The sequence below is a fragment of the Podarcis cretensis genome (assembly GCF_951804945.1).
Source record: "Podarcis cretensis genome assembly, chromosome: 10".
Lineage (NCBI taxonomy): Eukaryota > Metazoa > Chordata > Lepidosauria > Squamata > Lacertidae > Podarcis > Podarcis cretensis.
In genome coordinates this window covers 68,003,612-68,029,081 of record NC_137179.1, presented here as the reverse complement: position 1 = coordinate 68,029,081, position 25,470 = coordinate 68,003,612, and the positions used below count along the sequence as shown (strand labels likewise).

Genomic DNA, 25,470 nt, shown 5'->3' with positions numbered 1-25,470 from the left:
AACTTTCCCCATTCTTTATGAAAGAGGTCCTCTTCCTGGTTTCTAATTCTGCCTGTAAGCTTTGCCATCTCAACGCTGTTCATCAGTTTTGTCTGCCACTCTTCTTTGGTCGGAGTCATAGACCCTTAGGATCATCTAGTCCAACCCCCTGCAAAACACAGTCAGTGGCCGCCAAAGCAGCATGGCTCCATCAGTGCCGGATTGATGTACAGTGGTACCTCGGGTTAAGTACTTAATTCGTTCCGGAGGTCCGTTCTTAGCCTGAAACTGTTCTTAACCTGAAGCACCACTTTAGCTAATGGGGCCTCCCGCTGCCGCTGCACCGCCGGAGCCCGATTTCCGTTCTCATCCTGAAGCAAAGTTCTTAACCTGAAGCACTATTTTTGGGTTAGCGGAGTCTGTAACCTGAAGTGTATGTAACCTGAAGCATATGTAACCCGAGATACCACTGTATAAGCTATGCAAAATCCCTTATTTTGGCTGCTGGTCCCTTATTTTCGAGGCTGCTGGTCCCTTATTTCAAATCTGTAAGTTGACAGCTATGAGAGAGAGAGAGAGAGAAATTACAGCAGATGCTTTCGACGCTGACAAACCCGGAATCCCACTTTTTAACCGAGAGCGCTGTGGAGGACCAGAAGGAAAGCGACGCCGCTCGCCGGCCGAGGATTTCCCAGGCCTCGGGCGACCAATGAGCGTGGGGCGGGGGCGTGGCTTGCCGCGGCGGGGCGGGCAATGATTCGCCGGTGGTGGCAGGGAAAAAGCCTCGGCTGCCGGCGGACCGGGAGTCATTCCGCCTGGGTCGCGGGCGCGATCGGCGGCGTGGCGGGGAAGGGGGCCACGTGAAGATGGGTCTCCCCAGGCCTGGGTGAGCGCCTGCCGCCCCTGCGCCCCTCCCTCTGGGCGGGTGGAGTAGAGAAGCCAGGATCCCCGGGACAATGCCCGCCGGGCGCGAGAAATGGAGCCGCTCGGGCGCCGCGAAGAGGGCGGCGTGCTTGCTGGCTGCGGCGTACGGGCTGAAGATCCTGTGCCCGCTGGTCCGCCGGCGGCTCCGGCAGGCGGGCTGCAAAAGGGAGCCGCCGCAGAGGCCGATCGCCAGCGGCAGCCGGGCTGATCTTGCTCCGGAGCTGCAGCTGCTGCCTTGCCCGGGTCTCCCCGCCGCGTCTCCGGCGGCCAATGCGGAATTTTTCCGCCAGCTGCTGGCGCTGCGCAAGATCCTCTTCCCGCGGGCGGTGAGCGCGGAGAGCGGCTGGCTGTGCCTGCACTCGGCGGCGCTGGTGTCGCGGACCTTCCTCTCCATCTACGTGGCCGGCCTGGACGGCAAGATCGTCAAGAGCATCGTGGAGAAGCGGCCGCGGAGCTTCGCTTGGAAGCTGATCAAGTGGCTGGCCATCGCCATCCCGGCCACCTTCGTCAACAGCGCCATCCGCTACCTGGAGGGCAAGCTGGCGCTGGCTTTCCGCACCCGCCTGGTGGATCACGCCTACCAGACCTACTTCGCCGACCAGACCTACTACAAGGTGATCAACATGGACAGCCGGCTGGCCAACCCGGACCAGTCGCTCACCGAGGACATGGCCATGTTCTCGCAGTCGGTGGCGCACCTCTACTCCAACCTGACCAAGCCCATCCTCGACGTGGTACTCACCTCCTACACCCTCATCCAGACGGCCAGGTCCAGGGGGGCCAGCCCCATCGGGCCCACCCTCCTGGCCGGGCTGGTGGTCTACGCCACCGCCAAGGTGCTCAAAGCCTGCTCGCCCAGGTTTGGCAAGCTGGTGGCCGAGGAGGCCCAGCGCAAAGGCTACCTGCGCTACGTCCACTCTCGGATCATCGCCAACGTGGAGGAGATCGCCTTCTACAGGGGCCACAAGGTAAGAAGAAGAGGAGGAGGAGGAGGAGGAGGAGACACAGGAGCTGGGTGACATCAGAGAGAGGAGAGACCTCTCAGCTGTAGTACTTGGCAATCTCCTGATTCTGCTGCCCTCATCCCTGGGAGAATTGAATTCCTATGACACCCAGACCTGTTTACAATCTAGGTTCCTGCAGGCTTAGTAAAGGAGCCTTGTTTTTCTCCTTTACCTGGAAAAGGCCAGAGCAAGTACTGGTAGTAGTAGCTTAACAATCATTAGCTCTCTCCCTTTAATACGTGCTAAGTACTCTTTTCTTCCTACAAAAGGGTCAGTTATCCCTTCTGTTGCAGCCACAGTGGCTGCAGAACCTGAGGTTTGGGATTAATTAATACAGAATAAAAAGGCCACGGACTCCCATGTGAACCCCATTTTCTACTCTTTCTCTCCCAGTTGTTTGGATAACTGATAGTGCAGGCCTATGCATGACTAACTCAGAAGTAAACCCATCGTATTCAGTAGGGCTTACTCCCGTGTAAGAGTGCCAAAGGCTGCAATCCCTGAACCCTTACTGGCGAGTAAGCACCATTGAACTTGGAGGGACTCACTCCTCAGAAAACACATGTGAGAGCTGAACATAAAATGAGCTTTGTTTTCATTCATTTCTTATAGACTGTTCTTCCTATTCTTTCAAATGTACTGGTTGCAAGAAATCATTTCCCCTCCCCCTCCTGTCCCACCCTGATCAATGCAGCACTTTCACTTGGCAGCCTGGGGAAAACTTTGCTCTTTCAATGTGGACAGCAAACGCAACCTTTGCCATTGATCTGTGTAGCTGAGCAGAGATGCAGCGCTGCAAAGTCTTTAAATAGCTCAGGCCAAAGTGTTGTGGGTGCTTGAACAACTAGTTACATAAAATGAATGAGTATTTTTTAAAAAAATCAAGGTGGCAAATATATTCAATGCACATGTTAAAAATTTGTTTTAATGTGGGGACAGAGTTTTCCACCTTAGAAACAGGCTCTTCTTATGTCACTGACCTGGACTTTGGTCTTGCTTGCACCAGAGCTGGTCTTTAGCACAGGTGGAAGGAGAAGTTCTTTTCCTTGGAGCAATACAAGGAGAGCCTCCATCGTGGTTGTGCTGATGAACAAGGAACTAGCCTAGACTGAGAGCTGGTGCAAGAACAATACAGGCCTGAGTCATACCAGCTGTACCTCCAAATTCTCCCAAAATCTTGCTTTCTCTTAATGGGTTAGGAGAGCTGGAAAAAATTAAAATCTGGCAACCAATGTGCCCTTTGGTTTCAGATGGTACATGGGTAAGCAAGACTAGAAAACCCAGAACAAACTAAGCCTCCTAGAACAAAATAATACATCAAGAAGCTTAGTTTGGTCAGAATTGAGTAAACACTTCCAGACTGAATGCTGAATACATCACTTCTGGTAAATGAACCACCATAGACACTGGAAGGCTGTGAAAATTTGTGTCCCACGCTTTTAGACTCATCTACCCATGTACCATCTGAAACCAAAGGGGCACATTGTTTGCCAGATGTGAAATATATTGGCATTCTTTTCAGCTCTCCTACCCTACTATTTGGGGACGCGGGTGGCGCTGTGGGTTAAACCACAGAGCCTAGGACTTGCCAATCAGAAGGTCGGCAGTTTGAATCTCTGCGATGGGGTAAGCTCCTGTTGCTCGGTCCCAGCTCCTGCCAACCTAGCAGTTCGAAAGCACATCAAAGTGCAATTAGATAAATAGGTATCGCTCTGGCGGGAAGGTAAACGGCGTTTCCGTGCGCTGCTCTGGTTCGCCAGAAGCAGCTTAGTCATGCTGGCCACATGACCCAGAAGCTGTACGCTGGCTCCCTCGGCCAATAAAGTGAGATGAGTGCCGCAACCCTAGAATCGGCCACGACTGGACCTAATGGTCAGGGGTCCCTTTACCTTTACCTTTACCCTACTATCTAGAATAGAAGTTTTCTGGCTATAGCCTTCCTAACCCTTTAAGGCTATGCGGGAAATGATTGATATGCAGCCATGGTCAAGTTTAGCTGTCAGCGTTTGAGGAATTTGCAGTTGACTTGCCGCACGTGGGCGTGTGCTTGGTGGTGCCCACTCAACAGCTTGGCGTGGGGACATGTGGCACTGCTGGCGATAAGTGCTTTGATGTGGCACTTGTATATGCAGCCATCACAGTTTGTACCAGTTTTAGCAGTCCTCTTGCAACATACAGTGATTGTGTGTGTGGGCCTCACATGGAGGCAGTGGTTCATATGGTCAGAGCGTCCACACAAGCCGATAAAGAACCCATGCAGCCCCACAAGTGATTGCAAGTGGGCCAATGGGAGTCTGAACCGAGTCTCAGGCTCATTCAGAGGAAAACAGAAAGGAAAGTTGATCAAAGGACTATTATTATCTGAGTGTATAACAGAACCTATAGAAGGGTTAATCCTCTGAAAAATAACGGACTGCTCATTTTCACATTCAGCATCTGTCAGGTACCTAAGCCTATATCAGTCATGCACTTAAACAGAGCATTCCCCACAAAAACAGAGTTGAGAATTCCCTAGGATGTCCAGCAAAGGATGTTTCGCCATACTTCAAAGATCACAGCTCCAGGCAGCAGCACACAAACATTATTAAAAACAATTTTTATAATCAAGTTTGACTGAATCAAAGCTCCTAGAATTCTCTGACCTAAGTAAGACTTGCAGGTCTGAGTCTAAAAGCAGCAACAAAGCCATTAAGTTATAATTTGCTTTTAAGTTATTTATCCTTGCCTTGGCTCCTGGTTTGTATTTTGATAGAGTTAAAAATAACAACGCAATGTTTCGTTTTAATTTGAAGATGGGTATTTGCTAAAATCACCATTCATTTGCAAACAGCAATTCTGATTCATAAATATCTGTACTCGTTATAAAAGTATTATCATCATCATCCATGCTGTAAGTGATTGAGTTGATGCTAGCATTAACTGGACAGATGTTCAGCTGGTACATGTTGGTAGAGATTCCATAGCCAAGCAAAATGAAGAGGGTTGCATGATGTTTAAAGGATTAGCTCTTATTCCAAAGCAGCAGTGTCCCATAGGAGCCAGAAAGTGTGCCTTGTTCCACAACATTACAGCTTGAAAGGATGCCATAGGATAGTGCAAGGATCTACACTGAACTTGATGGAGAAGCTGTAGAATGGGTAGAGTTGTAATGAGTCACCATTTTATGTGACTGAGGAGATGGAGCTTAGTGGTAGAACATATATGGTGTCCCACGTTCAACCCTCTCACATTTCTATATAGATCTGGAAGCAGGGCTGGGATGTACAATAACCTGGAAGTCTTCTGCCCATTAGAGTAGGCAATATTTGGGCTATAGGTACAGCCCTCATGGAACTGGGGTAGGTTGAAGGTTGCTGTTGGGTGTACCTTGGTTTGCTGCAACGTAATATGTGAAATGGCGCTGTGGGTTAAACCACAGAGCCTAGGACTTGCCGATCAGAAGGTCGGCGGTTCGAATCCCCGCGACGGGGTGAGCTCCCGTTGCTCGGCTCCTGCTCCTGCCAACCTAGCAGTTCGAAAGCACGTCATAGTGCAAGTAGATAAATAGGTACCACTCCGGCGGGAAGGTAAACGGCATTTCCGTGCCGCTGCTCTGGTTTGCCATAAGTGGCTTAGTCATGCTGGCCACATGACCCGGAAGCTGCACGCCGGCTCCCTCGGCCAGTAAAGCGAGATGAGTGCCGCAACTCCAGAGTCAGTCACGACTGGACCTAATCGTCAGGGTCCCTTTACCCTTTTTAATATGTGACACAACCAGGATCAGGTGTCTTGAACCAACAGGTCTACCAATGTGACCATATTAATATAAAGGTTGCTTTTCTGGGGTGGTTCCAGATGGGACACAAAGTGGAAGCCTGAGTGAGTAACCCATTCTTGCCATGCTTATTATCATTATCTTACACAAAGCCTGGGAATTAACATATCTCCATTGGTGGCTGTTGCCCATTAGGATTGGTAGGAGAGAAGGCAGTAAGGAAAACCAGAGTCAATTAATTCTAGTTTTGTCTCCATCCTCCTCCCTGCTGAGTTCTGCAAGAGCAACTCTGAGGCTAAGGTGGATAAAGCTGACAAGCGCTGCCACCTTGCTGGACTGGTTGTAAGAATTTGGGCAAGCAGGTGGGGATTGGGTGAGGGCAGGCTGAGGTTAGTGGAGCAGTGCTTTGTTTGCCTTAATGTTCCAGCCTCCACTGCATATCTCACTTGTTGAGTTGATCAAAACTATATATACCAACTGAGACCCTGCCTAAAAGTTTTTTTTTATTATTTATTTATTTATTTATTCATTCCCCACCCATCTGGCTGGGTTTTCCCAGCCACTCTGGGCAGCTCTCAACAGAATATCAAAAACACGATCAAACATTAAAAACTTCCCTAAACAGGGTTACCTTCAGATGTCTTCTAAAAGTCAGATAGTTGCTTATTTCCTTGACATCTGATGGGAGGGTGTTCCACAGGGCGGGTGCCACTACCGAGAAGGCCCTCTGTCTGGTTCCCTGTAACTTGGCTTCTCGCAGCGAGGGAACCGCCAGAACACCCTTGGAGCTGAACCTCAGTGTCTGGGCTGAACGATGGGGGTGCAGACGCTCCTTCAGGTATACTGGGCCGAGGCCGTTTAGGGCTTTCAAGGTCAGCACCAACACTTTGAATTGTGCTTGGAAATGTACTGGGAGCCAATGTAGGTCTTTCAGGACCGGTGTTAATGGTGTCCTAAAAGCCAGGTAAGAATACGAGTCTTCTTTCTGGTCACCTGGTGTTGTTGATTTCTGTCTGTCTCTGTACAGATATATATTCACTTGTTTAGGCTTTAAAGTGTATACATAATCACGTGTACCATGCTCTTATGAGTATCTGCATTTTTAAACTGTAGGTAGAAATGAACCAGCTACAGAAAAGTTACAAAGCTCTAGCAGACCAAATGAACCTCATTTTGTCCAAACGCTTATGGTACATCATGCTGGAGCAGTTTCTGATGAAGTACGTCTGGAGCAGCAGCGGCTTGATTATGGTGGCCGTGCCTATCATCACTGCGACGGGATTTGCAGATGGAGGTAATAACATTTTATTGAACGTGAAATGTTTTGTGTGGCGGTTTCGTCCCAGTGGGATTATCTGGAGGAATCGGTCAGAAAGATGTCTACATATTCTTAGCTACAGCAACCCTGTGTCTGCCCAGCAGTGTGTGGCTAGCTGGAACAACTCTAGGAAAGTTATAAAAACAGCTGGCCTACCCCAAAACCTTTTGTTGCCTTGGGCAGAATAGTAAATGGTTCCCCAAGGTAGGTCAAATTACCTTGGTGCCTGAGGCAGAAAATCCCCCATCACGTTTTCTTGGCAGTAAACGTACAATAATACATTTACAATAATACAGATTTGTTGCCCTTTAAATAAAGGTGGGTCCAGCTATTGCTATTACACACATGCAATTTTTGTTCTTTTCTTAATTGTTTCAGATAACTAGTTTAGCACATCATGCAAGACCTTTTCTCCACTTGCAAGCAGTCTCAGGAAGAAAGAGAAAATGAGATGAATTCTAGCCAGTTCATACCGTGTAATCAATACATTATACTGACTTGTGCAAACACTATTTATTATATTCAGCATTTAGTTATCGCCTATCCCTCTGCAGCAGTGGATATATGCAAATGGGGTCTGAAACAAACCATCAGGATACTCCAGGAAATTATTCTCCCTCTTTCCTCCCCACCCCATGCCTCAAAAGAGGCTTGACTTGGGATACATAAATCTCTGAATTTCAGTTTCACTCCCTTTTGTCATTTTCCCAGACTTCTCCACATTTCCTTGTCATAATGCCCTAGTGACAAAAATAAAATGATTCCCCACAAAGCAAATTTCTTTATTCAACTGCATTATTGTAATATTTATCAAAGGGGGGGGGGGCTTGTTTTCTAAAATAACAAGAACATATTTAATAGCTGTTCTAGTCAAAACAAGCAAATGAAAGTCGAGCCTTGAGAGGAATTTGTTCTCTCGGCTCATGCTCTGAAGGGACATAACACAGGGACTTTTCTGAAAGTAATTAGTTCTTTGCCAGTGCCTGGGAACACCGCCTTGAATTCTGTGGAAAACATGTAGTGAATATAAATGATAATAATAATATAATAATAATTTATTATTTCTACCTCACGCATCTAGCTGGGTTTCCCCAGCCACTCTGGGCAGCTTCCAACAAAATATTAAAAATACATTAAAACGTCAGTCATTAAAAACTTCCCTAATGAAACAAATTGATAGAGTTCTAGTAATGATCAGTGATTAATGGTAGAGGTGAAGAAATTATTCAGGATTGACAGTACAAATCCTATGTGACTCTAATCCGCCCCTGAGCTCAGTGGAGCTTGCCCTCCCAATTTCTTTTTTTAAAAAAAATAAATATTTATTGAGATTTTACAGAATCATAACAAAATACAGGGAAAAAAGAGAAAAAGGAAAACAGAAAAATACAAGATACAAAAAAACAAAAAGTAAATAAAAAGAAAAATAAAAAATAAAAAATCCCTCTTTCCTTTCTTTAACTTTAAAATTCATTACCTTGTTTCCTTGACCTCCTCACACCTCCCCTTTTTGTATTCCCATTTACATAATCAAATCAGCAAATCCTTGCCCTCTTTCAATTTATCATCTTTAACTTTGTATCTTAACATATCACAACTCAAATGTTTTCATCCATCAATTCATTTTTGCATACTCTTTCTAACTTTATCACTAATGCCACTTATTTTCAATCCAACATCATTTTAGCATTCCTTAATTTTACACTGTTTCTGTAGATAGTCTTTAAATTTCTTCCAGTCCTCTTCCACCAGCTGATCTCCCAGGTCTCGGATTCTGCCAGTCATCTCTGCCAGCTCCATATAGTCCATTGCCCTCCCAATTTCAGGCCTGGCTATGGGATAGACACAGCCATGGTTGTCTTGGTGGACGACTTACACTGAGGGCTGGATGAGCAAGTTCAATCAGTTTGGTTCTCCTGAACCTCTAAGTAACTTTCCATATCATCAAACATGGTATCTTTCTGGAGCATTTTGCTGGGTTGGCCATTGACTTACGGTGTGCCACAAGATTCCATTGTGTGCCCCGTGCATTTTAACATCTGCATGAAAAAATTGAGGGAAGTACAGTCGTATCTTCATTCTCGAACGCCGAAAACCTGGAAGTAAGTGTTCTGGTTTTTGAATGTTTTTCGGAAGCCAAACATCCAACACGGCCTTCGCTTGAGTGCCGGAAGCTCCTGCAGCCAATCGGAAGTTGCGTCTTGGTTTTGGAACAGTTTCGGGAGTCGAACGGACTCCCGGAATGGAGTGTGTTCAAGAACCAAGGTTCCACTGTAACGCAGAGGTTTTGCCTGAAGTGTCATCACTCTGTGAGTGAAAATTTTGTTTCCATCTGCTTCTCCAAGGGAGGTGATGCTCTGTATATGGCTGCTTTTTAAAGATAATTTGGAACCTTCCAGCGGTGAACAATATGGCTGCCCATGTGACTTAGACGTGTTTTATTGCTTTTAAATGTCGCTAGTGTTATTTGTTCTTCATTTTTAGCATTATGTTTTTGAATAATCAATATGCAATATAAATAACTGTAAATTTCTGTGTCACCTTGGGAAGGGCAGCTTATAAATATTATAAATAGATATATACAGTGTGTACAAGAATGAAGCCTTAGCTTCCTAAATTCTTCTTTGACTTTCTAAGGCTTCCTAAATTCTACTTTGATGACAGGTTGGTTGGTTTTTTTACACACACATAATAGAATTTGCCTTCAGTCAATTGCACTATGGATTATGTTTTATTTTAATGATAATTGATTGTATTCCCTTCTGGGATCATTTTGTATGATGAAAACATGGACAGAATGAACAAACGAATGAGTGCAATATTTTTAAGACGTACAAACAGGAATCATGGGGCATTGGGTGACAAACCACTGGGTAATGGCAAAGCCGAAGACAATTGTTGTCATTTGTTTGCTCATTTTATACTATTTGTATTTATTTTTATATAAAAAATTCTGTCCCACCCTTCTGGTCCCTATGGTGGTACTCAGGGTGTCTTGCAACAATTTAAAACCTTACTGTCCTTTAAAAACAACACATGTGTTTTTGAAATCCACATAATCGTGAATCCCTTCCTGAAGTTTCAGTTTTATATTGTAAAATGCCCTGTGATCCTTGGATGAAGAGCTGTATAGAAAATTAATAAATAATAAATAATAATAATAATAATTCAGTTAAAGTTCAGTGAAAATACAACAGAAGCAGAGACATGAACCACACTTTTAAAATAAAATATTAGGTGCTCAGCAAAGAAAAAGCTTGACAACCTTTATAAAAGTTTTCACCTTCTTTTCTTCTCCTTCTTCTTTGGCGATCACTCATAGCCGAGTAAGATGGTCTTCCATAAACACAGTTTTAACAATGAGTCTGTAAGTGACGCTAGAGGCCATTTGCATTCACACCAACCAGCACATGACAACTAGAGAGTGGCTTTTTTACCCCTGCGTGGTACATGGTTTTTGGTGCACCTCAAAAGCCCTATCTCTTGCCACAATCAGTTGTGCTCCACACTAAGAGGAGTGGAGGGAGCAGGTAAATTGATATAGCAGAATGTATTCCTTTGGGTATTTTGGATCCGAGGCCTTTGGGTCAAAGCTTTATGACCCGATAGTTACATGGTCCTCCAAGGAAGAAGAAGAAGAGTTTGGATTTGATATCCGCTTTATCACTACCCGAAGGAGTCTCAAAGCGGCTAAAATTCTCCTTTCCCTTCCTCCCCCACAACAAACACTCTGTGAGGTGAGTGGGGCTGAGAGACTTCAGAGAAGTGTGACTAGCCAAAAGTCACCCAGCAGCTGCAGGTGGAGGAGCCGGGAAGCGAATCCGGTTCACCAGATTACGAGTCCCCCGCTCTTCACCACCACACCACACTGGCTACTTGTCAATGCCACCCAAAATGTGTGTAGTATAAAAGTGCCCTCGCACACACGTATGTATACCAGAGCGCGCACACACACACCATGATAGGCTGCGGAATTTGGATCCTTGGCCCTAGATGGAAATCGTAGCACAATTTTAACCGCACGCAATTTCCCCCACATCCTTTCCCCCTGCCAACTGCAGCAGAAATCTATGCCAGGTACTTCACCATGTGACCCAAATGAGATCGGTAGGACTGCATTTGTTTTTGCAGCTGTTGCCACCAAACTACCAGGGGTTTTCAGGGGTCGTATCAGACCACGCATTTGCCACCTGATTGTAGGGTTTAAAATGTAGCTACTGGTGCTTTGAATTTCAAATATGAAATCCAGTTGCTGCAGTCTCCAAAACTGTTCTTCCAAAACCGGAATTACTCAAATGCTCTTGTATTTTTGATGACTGCATAGTGGGGAGACTTTAGGCAGATGCCGCAGTTTCCTTTCCTTGAGTGTGCTGGCAAGAGAAGGAATATTTGTCAAGGTCTCCTTGACACATTGCTGCTGCTGCTGCCACAGGACCGTTCTTTGAGTCAGGATTTGGCAACTGCGTTTGACTGATTCTGATTTTACTACACAAATTTTGCCCACATCTCCTTTCTTTATAGAGAAGTTTCTCTTTAGTGGAGTTAGACTATGCTTCAAGTCGGTTTGCTCTAATTAAGCTTTCTTTCTTGCCTTTAGAATTAGAAGATGGTCAGAAACAAGCGATGGTCAGCGAGAGGACGGAAACCTTCACCACTTCAAGAAATTTACTGGCCTCTGGAGCAGATGCTATTGAAAGGATTATGTCTTCTTACAAAGAGGTACTGGATGAAATACGCTTGACAGCAGAAATTATAATAAATGGGGTTTTTGTGGTGGGAGGAGGGAATCGTAAACGTAGTCTAAAATGGAATTGTCTATACCCATCTGAGGGAGGGTGGGAACAGGAAATCTGGACAAGATTCACAGAAAGCTTCAAAAGTTCCTCGATATAGTCACTATTAAATCCCAAGGTTGTTTTTTTTAAGAGCATTTGTTGTGTCTACTTTTGAATACAGTCGTATTTCGGATCCCAAACGTCCTGGAACTCAGATGTTTTGGCTCCTGAATGCCGCAAACCCGGAAGTGATTGTTCCGGTTTGCGAACGCTCTTTTGGAACCCAAACGTTCGATGGAGCTTCCGCGGCTTCTGATTGGCTGCAGGAGCTTCCTGCAGCCAATCAGAAGCCACAGTTTGGTTTCCGAACATTTTGAAAGTCAAACAGACTTCCAGATCGGATTCCGTTCGACTTCCAAGGTACGACTGTATTTCTTATAATGACCATAGATGCAAGTCTTCCTAAGGAATAAATAGACTTGAATCCCAAGTTGCTCCTCTATTCACATAAAGTGATTTTCACCAACTTGCCCCTCCATCAGCAGCTTCCTGCAAGATATTTCACACCATTCTCAAGAATTTCCCAATCCATCCAGCCACCACCAGCAGGGGGATGTGAGATAGGGAACTCCTGTTAAGTGAATGTAAATAGCTTGGGGTTGGGGGGATGTATGCTGCCTGGAGTCTTTAAAATACTGCTTTGTACATGCAATTATAAAGGAAGACTGGGATCCAAATTATAGAGACTATCATCGGGGGAAGGGTGTCTTGAACACATGAACAAAGTCTGTCCTGGTAGGGAACTCCTCTCAACCTGCCATCCAACACTGCAGAGGGAAAGACGTTTAGTCTGGCTTTGGTGAAAAGCCTTCGATAGTTTGGTACTGTCAGGTTTTTAATGTAAGATGTTAACTTAAACACATACCCATATTGTACTCCTACTGCCAGTGAACTACAGACTGTGTGTGATTGAGATTGCAAGTCACTGTGTTCATTATCCCATAATCTTTGCTTTGACATCTTTTGGGCACCTTCATAACCCAGGTAATACAGTTGGGGGGGGGGGGAGACAGACCAATAGAGGTGGCTTTTTTAGCCATGGTTTTCTGCCATTTGCTGACACATTCCTCATTGGTCAGATGTTGGTACAAACCCTTCCCTAGATCAAACACTGAAACACTGAAATCTATTGCGCCAGTGAGAGTTCTTGTAGTGGCTTCCAATAGTTCACCGGGTCACCCCAGGTGTTTCTGTGGAGGGAATGTAGAATATGGCTCAACCTTACTCCATACAGGCGACGTTTTAATGTAAATTAAGATTTGCAATCTGCAAGTCCAAACTTAAGCGCCAGAGACAGTTAAAAACTGTGTGTTTATTTCCCAAGTTGGTTTATATTTCTGCAAGTCCTTGCTGTGAAATAGATGTCCACATTATTATTATTTATTACTTATTCATGATGAAACCAATACTATGCAATGTAATACTAGAGCTAGATGTGCAGGTTTACAAGTACAAATCTGTTGAATTGTGTAGAAAGTTCCAACACCAAGCTCCTCATTTTTTGCCAGGACTGTTTTTGAACCCTGGTTCCTTGGGCTAAAAGACAACTCAACCCTGCATCTTGAACTGTCATCTTTTCTGACATGTTTGAGATGATTACCTGTCATGATTTTTAAATTGTATTTATTCATTGTTTAAATGGCCACTCTGGGCACCTTCTGGAAGGAGAGGCAAGATGAACCAGGATGTTTCAGGATGTTCATCCAAGTGTACATGGGAACACACATTTCATTGAGAACTGTGCAGGGTAGGGTTTTATAGTTCAGAAGACAGGTGAGCAAGCAGGGACATTATAGACACCTGATAACACTATGATATCAGGTGACTCATTTTTTCTTTCCAGTGTGGTGGGCTGTGCTAGAATGGAAAATCCTAGTACATCTCAGCAGGCCTTGAAGCTACTGCTCAGACATAGAATCCTCAAATTGTGAGGTGAATTAGATAATCAAGAGTTTTGTTTTTGTTTTTTGTTTTTTTGCCCTCTTGGCGTTCACCTCAGCCGCCGGAAGCATCCCGGCTGCCATTTTGTCTTGGGCAATGGCAATTAAAAAAAAAAAAATTAGATAACCAATAGACGTGTGGTGAATGCGGTGGAAGTCTTTTATAATATTTTAACTAGGATTTATATATTGTAATGTTCGAAGTATGAATTTGGAATTATTGATTATGGAAAGTATTTTTTTCTTCATTTTTTTGTTTCTTTCTTTTATTTTTCGTCTTTCTTCTTTTCTAGTCTGCATTCTGGAAAATTGTATAGATAAATATTTTTATGTGCGGTTATGTATTCTTTCTATTTATTTTATTTTATTTTATTGTAACATTTAATAAAATTTATTTTTTTTAAAAAAAGAATCCTCAAATTCTAGACCTGGATGGGACCCTGAGGATAATAATCTAAGCCAAGCCCCTGCAAGGCAGGAATATGCAGCAGTCCCATACAGGGCTTGAACCTGCAGCCTTGGTGTTATCGGCACCATGCTGTAACCAACTGAGCTTATCCAGGCTTCAAAGCATGGGTAGGCAAACTAAGGCCCGGGGGCCAGATCCGGCCCAATCACCATCTCAATCCGGCCGGCGGATGGTCCAGGAATCATCAGCATGTTTTTACATGAGTAGAATGTGTGCTTTTATTTAAAATGCATCTCTGGGTTATTTGTGGGGCATAGGAATTCATTCTTTCTTTTCCTTTTCCAAAATATAGTCCGGCCCCCCACAAGGTCTGAGGGTCAGTGGACTGGCCCTCTGCTAGAATAGTTTGCTGACCCCTGCTTGATCAGCACCAACTTCAGGCTTCACTGTCCTCTGGGATCAGCTGAGATTGGCTGGGAATCTCGGAAGGGCTACAAGCTTGAAGTCACCGCCCATCTGCTGATATTATCTTAGCAGAGTGTCTGCGGCAGGACCTTTCTGTAATGTTTTAATGTCACTTCCAGTGACGAAGGCAGAAGCTTCTTCTCCCTACATGAACCCCCGATCCCCACCTGTGTTTTAATTGCTACCTAGGAAGACATGATGGCAGACATGGTGGAGAAGTCCCAGCCCATGCTGCTTTAATAGAAAGCACCATGGGGAGAACAGGACAGGAAATCTACTGCTGCCCTCTCAAAAGGTGGCATTTTAAATGTGTGTGTCACTTTTTAAGACGTTGTTGCTTCTGGCCACTTATTATTATTAATAATAATCATCATCATCATTCTTACCCTGCCCATCTGGCTGCGTTGCCCTACCCACACTGGGCAGCCAGTGTGGTGTGGTGGTTAAGAGCGGTGGACTCGTAATCTGGTGAACCGGGTTCAAGACTCCGCTCCTCCACATGCAGCTGCTGGGTGACCTTGGGCCAGTCACACTTCTCTGAAGTCTATCAGCCTCACTCACCCCACAGAGTGTTTGTTGTGGGGGAGGAAGGGAAAGGAGATTGTTAGCCGCTTTGAGACTCCTTAGGGTAGTGATAAAGCGGGATACCAAATCCAAACTACTACTACTACTACTACTATTCTTCTTCTTCTTCTTCTTCTTCTTCTTCTTCTTCTTCTTCTTCTTCTTCTTCCACATATAAGAACAAACTGTATTGGCTGGAATATAAGCCTAACTTTCCCCCCAAATTCTGACCGTGGAAAGTTAAAGTGCGGCTTAAATTCGCGACCTTACAAAAATTGGCTTTTACGATATTACTGCTGAAACCGACATACAGTAAAACAGAATGGGTGTGAGTGCCTGTGGAATTTTAAGGGAGCAGCTTATATTTGGGTGTTGGCTTATATTTGGCTGTCTCCCCCCCGCCCCCTGAATTTTAAAGCTGCGGCTTATATTCGGGTGTGGGTTATATTTGGGCCAATACTGTAATGAAACATCGAACATTAAAAACTTCCTGATACAGGGCTGCCTTCAGATGTCTTCTAAAAGTTGCTCTTTACCTCCTTGACATCTGATGTGAGTGTTGGTTTCTGCTCTCTTCACTGTGCAGCGGAAGTGCTTGTCACGAGACAGGTGTTTACATTCCACAGACAGCATTGCTGTTGTGTTTCCCACGGGAAAGGGAGACTGGATGTGACGTACACTGGTTTCCTGTTTTTCACTGTTCTCACACTGTGTTTCTCTCCGTGCTTCAGAGGAGAGAGGATGCTTTCTCTGCTCCGGCAGAGGCAAGATGTTTTTCTGTAATCTACCAGCTTTGAAATGTAAATAAAGCAATATAGAGTATGTGCACGTATTCCTCATCATTCCGCTGTGCACGGGACACTGCAAATTCAACATTGAGGACGTCACTGCTGAGAAGGCCCTACCCTCTGTCTGAAACTTCAGTTCTTGCAGTGAGGGAGCTGCCAGAAGGTCCTCAGAGCTGGACCTCAGTGTCCAGGCTGAATGACAGTGGTGGAGATGCTCCTTCAGGACCATAGGTTGATTAGGGCTTTAAAGGTCAGCTCCAACACTTTGAATTGTGCTTGGAAACATACTGGGAACCAGTGTAGAGCCTTTAGGCCCAGTGCTATATATGGCCCTGGTGGCTGCTCCCAATCACCAGTCTAGCTGCTGCATTCTGGATTAGTTGTAGTTTCCGTGTCCCCTTCAAAGGTAGCCCCACATAGAGCGCATTGCAGAAGTCCAAGCAGGAGATAACCAGAGCATGTAGCATTCTGGTGAGACAGTTAAACACCCCGGCTCCCACCCAAACTGGCAAACCAGTTTGGACACACACACGCACACACATGTTACCAGCCGCATTTCAGGGCACAGAGAGCTCAGTACCAGGGATGAAGCCCAAAACTTCTGCCAGCCCTCAATTAATTTATGGAATTTGCTCTGAGAAGACCTGCTGATGCCCACAAGCTTATATGGTTTTGGAAAGTGGGAGGGGAGACAGTGATAGCTAGCCGTGATCTCCGGGTTCAGATACACTACCGTGGGTTAAGAACTTAATTTGATCCGAAGGTCCGTTCTTAACCTGAAACTTTCTTAACCTGAGGTACCACTTTAGCTAATGGGCCTCCCGCTGCCGCCACCGCCGCGCGATTTCTGTTCTCATCCTGAAGCAAAGTCCTTAACCTGAGGTACTGTTTCTGGGTTAGCAGAAGCGTCTGTAACCCAAGGTACCACTGCACCTTTGAATGCCAGATGGTGGAAGCAGAAACAGGAGACAACTATTGCTTCAGGCCTATGTGGGATTCCTGGTGGCGTCTGCTTGGCCACTGTAGGAAACTGGGTTCTGGGCTAAATGGATTTTTGCCTTCATCCATTTTGCTGGTCCAGATGTTTAGGCCTACTTCCTTTCTGCCAGCAGATGGAGACGGCACATTACAGTTTGGGGTTGTCATAATTTGTAGATTGGGAACTCGCCAGCTTTCAGAATCTCTCCCCATCTCACACCCCAGAAATTTGGGTGTGGGTTCCTACGTTTTTGGAAGACAGGCTGAGCCAGGGCCAAAGGCATAGGAATAATTTCAGCCGCCATCTATAACAAAGGCATCGTGGAAGAATCAGATTAGGGAGTGAGGGCCTGAGTAGAGTGAGCCAACATTATTCCAGTGAGGGTGGATGGGATTTGCATTCAAACATTTTCCTACACACAAAAATCCAGGCAACTTCCATGGCATCTTCTCTCATTGGGGTCAAGACACAACTTAATGATTCTGTTGTAAAATTGGTGTGTGTGTGGGGGGGGAGTGCTTCCACATGGATGTTCAGGGTTGAATCAGTAGGTTTGGTTCACTTGTGTTTAATGAGGTTTTCACGCAACACTGTCATCTAATCCTTGTCATTCACCATCTGCCTTGTGAGGAGAAATAAGAGGCTGATGGAGGGAGGCACAGAGACTACCAGGCCTGCTGCAGCCAGGCTGCTCCTGCCTCTCTTGGGCAGATGGTAATCCATTGGGATACTGTGAGGAGGAGAAAGGATGTGTAGGAAGCAGACACCAATAAGGCCCGCTCTAGCAGAACTGTTCCCTCCCCACAGCCAACATTAAATGTTATCTCATGTTTTTAGTCCATAAAAATTGTAAATTGACTTGGATGCCTTAGGCAGAAAGGTGGTAAAGGTAAAGGGACCCCTGACCATTAGGTCCAGTCGTGGCCGACTCTGGGGTTGCAGCACTCATCTCGCTTTACTGGCTGAGGGAGCCGGCATACAGCTTCCGGGTCAACCAGAGCAGCGCATGGAAACGCCGTTTACCTTCCCGCTGGAGCGGTACCTATTTATCTATTTGCACTTTGACGTGCTTTTGAACTGCTAGGTTGGCAGGAGCAGGGACCGCGCAATGGGAGCTCACCCTGTCGCGGGGATTTGAACCGCCGACCTTCTGATCGGCAAGCCCTGTGGTTTAACCCACAGTGCCACCCACGTCCCAGAAAGGTTGTACATAAAACAATAATAATAATAATAATAATAATAATAATAATAATAATTTATCATCATCAATTGTTATTATTTATTTCACTTGTGGAGCTTCTGTCTCTTCTCAGACTGCAAAAAGCAGTCTTTTAAAAAGAATGGAAGAATATCACTGGTTTCACAATGTAGATGCCTTTAGCACTACTTGTCAATCTTTTTGAAATAGCGGGGTTTAGACATGGGCAGGAACAGATCAGGAAGGGAATTTATCTCTACAGTGGTGCCTCGCAAGATGAAATTAATCCGTTCCGTGAGGCTCTTCGTAGAGCGGTTTTTTCATCTTGCGAAGCAAGCCCATTGACATCTTAGCGGATTAGCGCTATTAGCGGTTTAGCGGCTTTTAGCGGATCAGCTGATAAGCGGCTTAGGGCTTTGGAAAAGGGGGGGGGAAAGGGAAAAAACCCCGCAGGAACTCGCAAGACATTTTCGTCTTGCGAAGCAAGCCCATAGGGAAATTCGTTTTGCGAAGCGCCTCCAAAACGGAAAACCCTTTCTTCTAGCGGGTTCTCCGTCTTGCGAGGTGTTCGTCTTGCGGGGCACCACTGTACTTAACACCCATTCATTCTAACCCTTGTGGTGGGTACCATTTTATCACCCCGTTTTTGTTTTGTTAAAGTCAATCTTTCAGTTATTGCTCAAATTCTTTTCTAGTTAAAGAGAGGTGTGTAAGATCATAACGCTATGGACTTCGACTTGTGCAGCACTATAGGATTAGAGCAGCATGTTTTTGTAGCGCTGGACATCTCTCTTCGTTTTCTTTTAAAGCCAGAAAAATCCTACAGCCGTATTTAAAAATCAATTGCAAAATAAAAGCAGGGATGTAAAATGGTTACAGTGGATGCATGCTGTGCTGAATCTGGCTCCACCTACAACAGCAATGGCATGTCCAGAACATTGCAGGACATAGACATAAAAAAATCACAGTATGCTTGAAAGTGTGTGCAATAGTAGTCTGAATGTTGTTGTGTTTGACCTGATATGTGAGCATGCATGAGTGTGTGTGCATGCACTAATGCATTTAGATCAGGGGTCAGCAAATTTTTTCAGCAGGGGGCCAGTCCACTGTTCCTCAGACCTTGTGGAGGGCCGGACTATATTTTGAAAAAAATATATGAATGAATTCCTATGCCCCACAAATAACCCAGAGATGCATTTTAAATAAAAGGACACATTCTACTCATGTAAAAACACACTGATTCCCAAACCATCCGCAGGCTGGATTGAGAAGGTGATTGGGCCGGATCCGGCCCCCGGGCCTTAGTTTGCCTACCCGTGATGTAGATGAATTGGGGAGTCCACAACAGACCATTAATCCAGTTTTCGTTGAGGTGCAAAATTCCTCCTTCAAATAACATCTCAAGCAAATGTTTCCGGGATGGAAGGGGGGGGGGGAATAAATTGGTAAACAGACATCAAGCCCTACTTTTAAATCAAACAGTGGGGTGTCCTGACACTTGCCTAGATTTTAATGTTTACGAGTGCATCTGAAAGCCAGCCAGTCTTTGACAGGCAAGCAGGAGGGCATTAGAGCCTAGAGTTGCTTTCTGTATCAGTCACCAGATACTGGTTGAAGCCAAGTGTACAGCGTTGCCTTTCTCTAAGAAGCTGGCAGCGCCAGCAGAAATGTAAAAGAAAAGGTTACTACTTAGTCTTTCCTTGAGGTTGTTATTTATTGGTCCACAAATCACAGGCAACTTAAAACTGCTGAAGTTTCTCCTGCCCCAGCCATCCAGTGATTTTCAGGTGGTGATGTCATCATCATACCCTACAACTGCTAAGAAGCTGAACTTCTATAGGAAGCTCCTATCCTTAGGAATAAATATCTGAATGCCCATCAAAATTGGATTCAGTGCTTTCATGGAATCATCTTGTTCCCCTGGAATAACAGAACACAATGCACTTTACACGGTGGTATACTTGGTAGAGTAAAAGCACGTGCTACAATAATTCGTCGCCACAGTTCTGTTTTTAATCTTTGCAATCGTTTACTGTTTTGCAGGTCACAGAGTTAGCAGGCTACACAGCTCGTGTGTACAACATGTTTTCAGTCTTCGATGAAGTGAAGAGGGGCATTTACAAAAGGACAGCTGTTTCTCAAGAATGTGAAAGCAACAATAAGAAAAGAGATAAAACAGAGCAACATATCGACGGCCCATTGGAAATCAAGGGTAATGAATGATGCATTATTTATTTATTTTTTAAGATTCCTCTTTAAGAACTTGCAATTTGAAATTGAAAACCTGGGGCAGCTATTTAAACAAAACTATCCACTTAATTTGTTTCCTAGAATAATAGATCCTGGTACCTTCTGGTCCCAGCTACGCATATTCCACATCCAACTCTTGACTTTTATAAACTGTTTTCTGTGAGATGCTAAAGGTTGATCTGTGCATTTAATAATAATAATAATAATAATAATAATAATAATAATAATAAAAGCAACATGTTACCTGGTTCCTGTGGCTGCACCATTTCAGATGGAAGGTGACATACCTGAATATTCCACCACTTCAAAATCCCCCTGCACATGGAAACATAGCATGTCAGGAAGATAATTCTAGTTTAGTATTCTCCATGATAGAATGAAAAATGTGGCAGCGCATTTCAAACTTTCACTTTTCCACCTTGGTGCAATCCCAGGAATTGTATGAGTACATTTGGTCTTCTGTTAATGGAATCCCAATATTTTCATTCAGCTTTCCCTTTCTCTGCTTTCCTCTTCATGCCTCTTACTTCTTATGGGATGCCATGCTGCTTGCCTTCCAGTAGCCCTCTCTAAATAAATTTTTGTAACTCTTCATTGAATACTTATTTTATTTCCTGGCTTATCCAGAAAACTTCCCTCCCCATTATCTCCCTTCTCTTTAACAAACCTTAGTAAATACTCTTTTCTTGTTCATTGCTTCCAATGCATACTCTCCCCCCCGCCCCCCGCAGCTGATCTTTGACCACTCCTCATTCTGTCTATTATTTTGGGGGTCATCTTGCTTGTAGGGTTGTTAAATGATGGCTTTTAAGGTGCTGCCTTAAATATGTATTGAATTCCACAGCATCCTAGCATGTTGTGAAATAGGGTAGGATTGGAGGACTTACTCAAACGAAGAGAACTTGTTGTTTCGTCATTTAGTCGTGTCCGACTCTTCGTGACCCCATGGACCAGAGCACGCCAGGCACTCCTGTCTTCCACTGCCTCCCGCAGTTTGGTCAAACTCATGCTGGTAGCTCTGAGAACACTGTCCAGCCATCTCGTCCTCTGTCGTCCCCTTCTCCTTGTGCCCTCCATCTTTCCCAACATCAGGGTCTTTTCCAGGGAGTCTTCTCTTCTCATGAGGTGGCCAAAGTCTTGGAGCCTCAGCTTCAGGATCTGTCCTTCCAGTGAGCACTCAGGGCTGATTTCCTTCAGAAAGGATAGGTTTGATCTTCTTGCAGTCCATGGGACTCTCAAGAGTCTCCTCCAGCACCATAATTCAAAAGCATCAATTCTTTGGCGATCAGCCTTCTTTATGGTCCAGCTCTCACATCACTATTGGGAAAACCATAGCTTTAATTATACGGACCTTTGTTGGCAAGGTGATGTCTCTGCTTTTTAAGATGCTGTCTAGGTTTGTCATTGCTTTTCTCCCAAGAAGCAGGCATCTTTTCGTGACTGCTGTCACCATCTGCAGTGATCATGGAGCACAAGAAAGTAAAATCTCTCACTGCCTCCATTTCTTCCCTTTCTATTTGCTAGGAGGTGATGGGACCAGTGGCCATGATCTTCATTTTTTTGATGTTGAGTTTCAGACCATATTTTGAGCTCTCCTCTTTTACCCTCATTAAGTGGTTCTTTAAGAGAACTTACTGAAAAGTAATTTCTGGTTCTGCAGTGAGCTTTCAAATCGTGTGCACTTTTCTAAATTGTAACCACATTTTCTGGTTAAGTTTTGTGTTCTGAGGATAGTTCTCCCAGCTCTCTTTCAAAGTCCATGAGTTGAAAATTACAACCTTTTTATGTAGGATGGAGACTGTAAAGGAGACAATATCGACTTTAGATATTTCTAACTACTTCTTGGGTAGGTATTTTACCCTATACCATTATGTCTCCTTCACTTCTCATGATCAAAAGTGTATAATCAATCAGTTATATAGCCCACTACTGTATTTATTGTAATCTACAATTATAGTGGCATACAACAATGGGGGTTAGGGAAGGTCATTCTATAAATACATTGTCAAAAGTGTGGCTATAGTATGCTGCTACTGCTTTAGTCGTTTCCTGGTTACAAATCTGGATTATTTAAAAGCATATCTGAACTCTTGTTAATCTTCAGAGAAATGCTGCCAGACTTTATAATGAATCTATTGTTTATTTTACATTAGGAACAATAGTTGAATAGTTTTCCGCTATTTGGAACAGTTTTAAGTCTTTGAGAAAAGGTATTGCATTCAGTCAGTGATACGTTCTTGCGATGAAGAAGGGTTTCAGTATTTAGGTTAGACATGTGGATTCATATAAGTTAAGAAAAAGTCAAATGGCTCTGCCTTTCTTATTACTTTCTGAACAGTTTCTGCTCATCTGTAGCGAAGCGTGCTTTGGATATCAAAATACGATGCTAAACCAGTGAATTCAGAAGCTAGAGGCTGGTTTCAGTGTAATATTTAAGATCAGATTCACAGAAACAGCCGTGAGACCCCTGTTTAGCATTAGGTAATGCAGTGCCCTTCACATCCAGCCAAAAGGAGACAGGCTAACCTTTCTGTGGCCCAACACACAACACCGTATTCCAGCTAATGGCTGGAAAGAGCGTTCCTGCTCCATCTGCTGGGACTTAAAAGAAATAACCATGCAGTGTGCTTTAATGCTGTTTAATCACCCCTAATACCATTCATTCTCCCTAATGCTAAGTGAAGGTGAAGCCAAGGAGTGCTTTGCAGACTTAGAAGATCCTGGAAGGAGAAGGGTGGGTTCAGAAGTTGTGCTGTAGCCTAGGGCTTGCCGATCAGAAGGTCGGCGGTTCAAATCCCCCGACGGCGTGAGCTCCCGTTGCTTGGTCTCTGCTCCTGCCAACCTAGCAGTTCGAAAGCACGTCAAAGTGCAAGTAGATAAATAGGTACCACTCTGGCGGGAAGGTAAACAGTGTTTCCGTACGCTGCTCTGGTTCGCCAGAAGCGGCTTAGTCATGCTGGCCCCATGACCCGGAAGCTGTACGCCGGCTCCCTCGGCCAGTAAAGCGAGATGAGTGCCACAACCCCAGAGTCGGTCATGACTGGACCTAATGGTCAGGAGTACCTTACCTTTACTAAGAGTTTTAAAGTGTAATGGCAGGTGACCACACAGAGCAAGGGGTAGCAAAGGATGTTGTTCAACAATAGTTTCCATAAGTCCCAGCCAGCATGGCCAATGGTTAGGGGTGATGAGTACAACTGCACCACATTGACTATCCCTGACAGAAGCAAGAGGATTTTTGCCGCCCTCCAGCAACTGCTTGGGAATAGAAGGAAGTGACAGTAGTTTCAGCGCTTCAGTTACTCTTGGCCAGAGGCTACAGATGCCTGGTCTCTGTGGGGTTTAGAGCTAACGCAATATAAAGTTTTTAAATGGGCATCATGCGATAAATATTCCTGTGCCTCTAGCCTCCCAAGCAGTGGAGATAGAGCAGTTGCCAGCTGCTTGTAAAGGGGCCTTTAACGGCTGTTCGTTCCTTTTATTTGTGTTCCATTTTTCTACACAACAAATCGTGCTCAAAGCGGCTTACGACAAAGAAAACAAGAACACATTTCAAACAGACACCGCAAAAACAGTTTCATAATAACTGTAATGGTTCTAGGGGGTTGCTCATGCGTAAGTTGCCGCCACTTGGCTTGGTTGCCTGGTTGAACCCTTTCTGTCTGGACAGCCCTTCACTTCGTGGCTGTCTCAGTCGCTGGCAGAATCCGTCAGTGGGCGTTTCTTAAACTTCTTCCAGCAAAAAAGTTCTTTGACGCCAAGTCTCCTCCTACTCTCCCTGCGCAGAAGTCTTCTGCGCAGGGAGGGTGTGGGCAGCGGAGGACCCGTGCTCTCCCCACTAGTCTCCGGTGAAGAGTCCTGGAGCCTTTTCTCTGATTCCCCCATCTGCCCCCCTTTTCTCCTGGTGTTACGTTGATTTCCTTCCCCAGCAGCTGGGCTGCCTCTCTCCCTGCTGGGACCCTCTCCGGCATCGCTCTGGAGCCTTCCTTCCGCCTCTGGCTCTGATGGCAGTTCCCTGACAATAACATAGTGAAACAATAAAGGAACTGTAGCAAAACATAAGAAATCAACATAAGCAAATATAGAAACATAAAGAAAGCCGCATCTCAATACTATAAATAGAATATGGTGCTGTTCAACATGCAGCCAGCATCCCATAGTACAAATAACAAAGGAGCTTCACAGTTTTACCTTTGTCCAGTGTTTCCCAGCCTTGGGTCTCCAGCTGTTTTTTGGACTACAACTCCCATGATCCCTAGCCAGCAGCCCCAGTGGTCAGGAGTGATGGGAATTGTAGTCCAAAATTCCAAGTTTGGGGAAACCCTGCCTTAGTCCTAGAGACACGTGACCCGTGATGTTGCTCAGGGTCCCTCTCCTGCAGCCACTTGCATGGCTTCCAGGGGCAAGGAGTGGAGTAGCTACAAACCCCCCTCCCTTGATGCCGATCAGCAAAATTCCATAGAAGGGAAATGAGGAAAATGACACTCAGGTGTATTCATTCTGAATGAGAACGGACCTGATGGCCTGAACACGGGGGGAATAATATCAACCGTTTGTTGATCAAGAAACTCTAAAGAAGGAAACTCCATATTTTCATTTTTTTAAAAAAATATTTATTAAGTTTTTCCAAATTAATACATAACACAAACAAAAAAAAAACAAAAACAGATATGCACAAAAAGAATAACAAAAATACAAAACAAATAACAAATATAATTTTCATTACTTTCTTCATTATCTTATTTCTCGGACCTCCCCTCACCTCCCCCTTTTGTATTCCAATTCAAATTCTTAACTCAACAAATCCTTATTATAACTTATTGTGGCTTATTTTAACTTATTACTCGATCTTCACATTACAGCTGGAAACCAATTAATTTCTGTCCAACATCAATCTAACATTCATTAATTTTGCAATATTTCTGCAAATAGTCCTTAAATTTCTTCCAATCTTCTTCCGCTGACTCTTTTCCCTGGTCTCGGATTCTGCCGGTCATTTCTGCCAGTCCCATATAGTCAATCATCTTCATCTGCCATTCTTCCAGAGTGGGTAAATCTTGTGT

The 25,470-nt window shown here is 44.6% G+C and overlaps 1 protein-coding gene across 1 annotated transcript in view; it reads left to right on the top strand.

The window, feature by feature from the left end:
- Positions 1 to 739: 739 nt before the first annotated feature.
- The window catches only part of ABCD2 (ATP binding cassette subfamily D member 2), a 56,784-nt gene continuing 32,053 nt past the window's right edge, over positions 740 to 25,470 (top strand). Inside the window, exons 1-4 of the mRNA XM_079994176.1 lie at positions 740 to 1,871; positions 6,775 to 6,955; positions 11,577 to 11,698; positions 20,201 to 20,369. Of these exons, the coding sequence (XP_079850302.1) occupies positions 936 to 1,871; positions 6,775 to 6,955; positions 11,577 to 11,698; positions 20,201 to 20,369 (1,408 nt within the window). The 5' untranslated portion in view covers positions 740 to 935. The remainder of the gene's footprint in view (positions 1,872 to 6,774; positions 6,956 to 11,576; positions 11,699 to 20,200; positions 20,370 to 25,470) is intronic.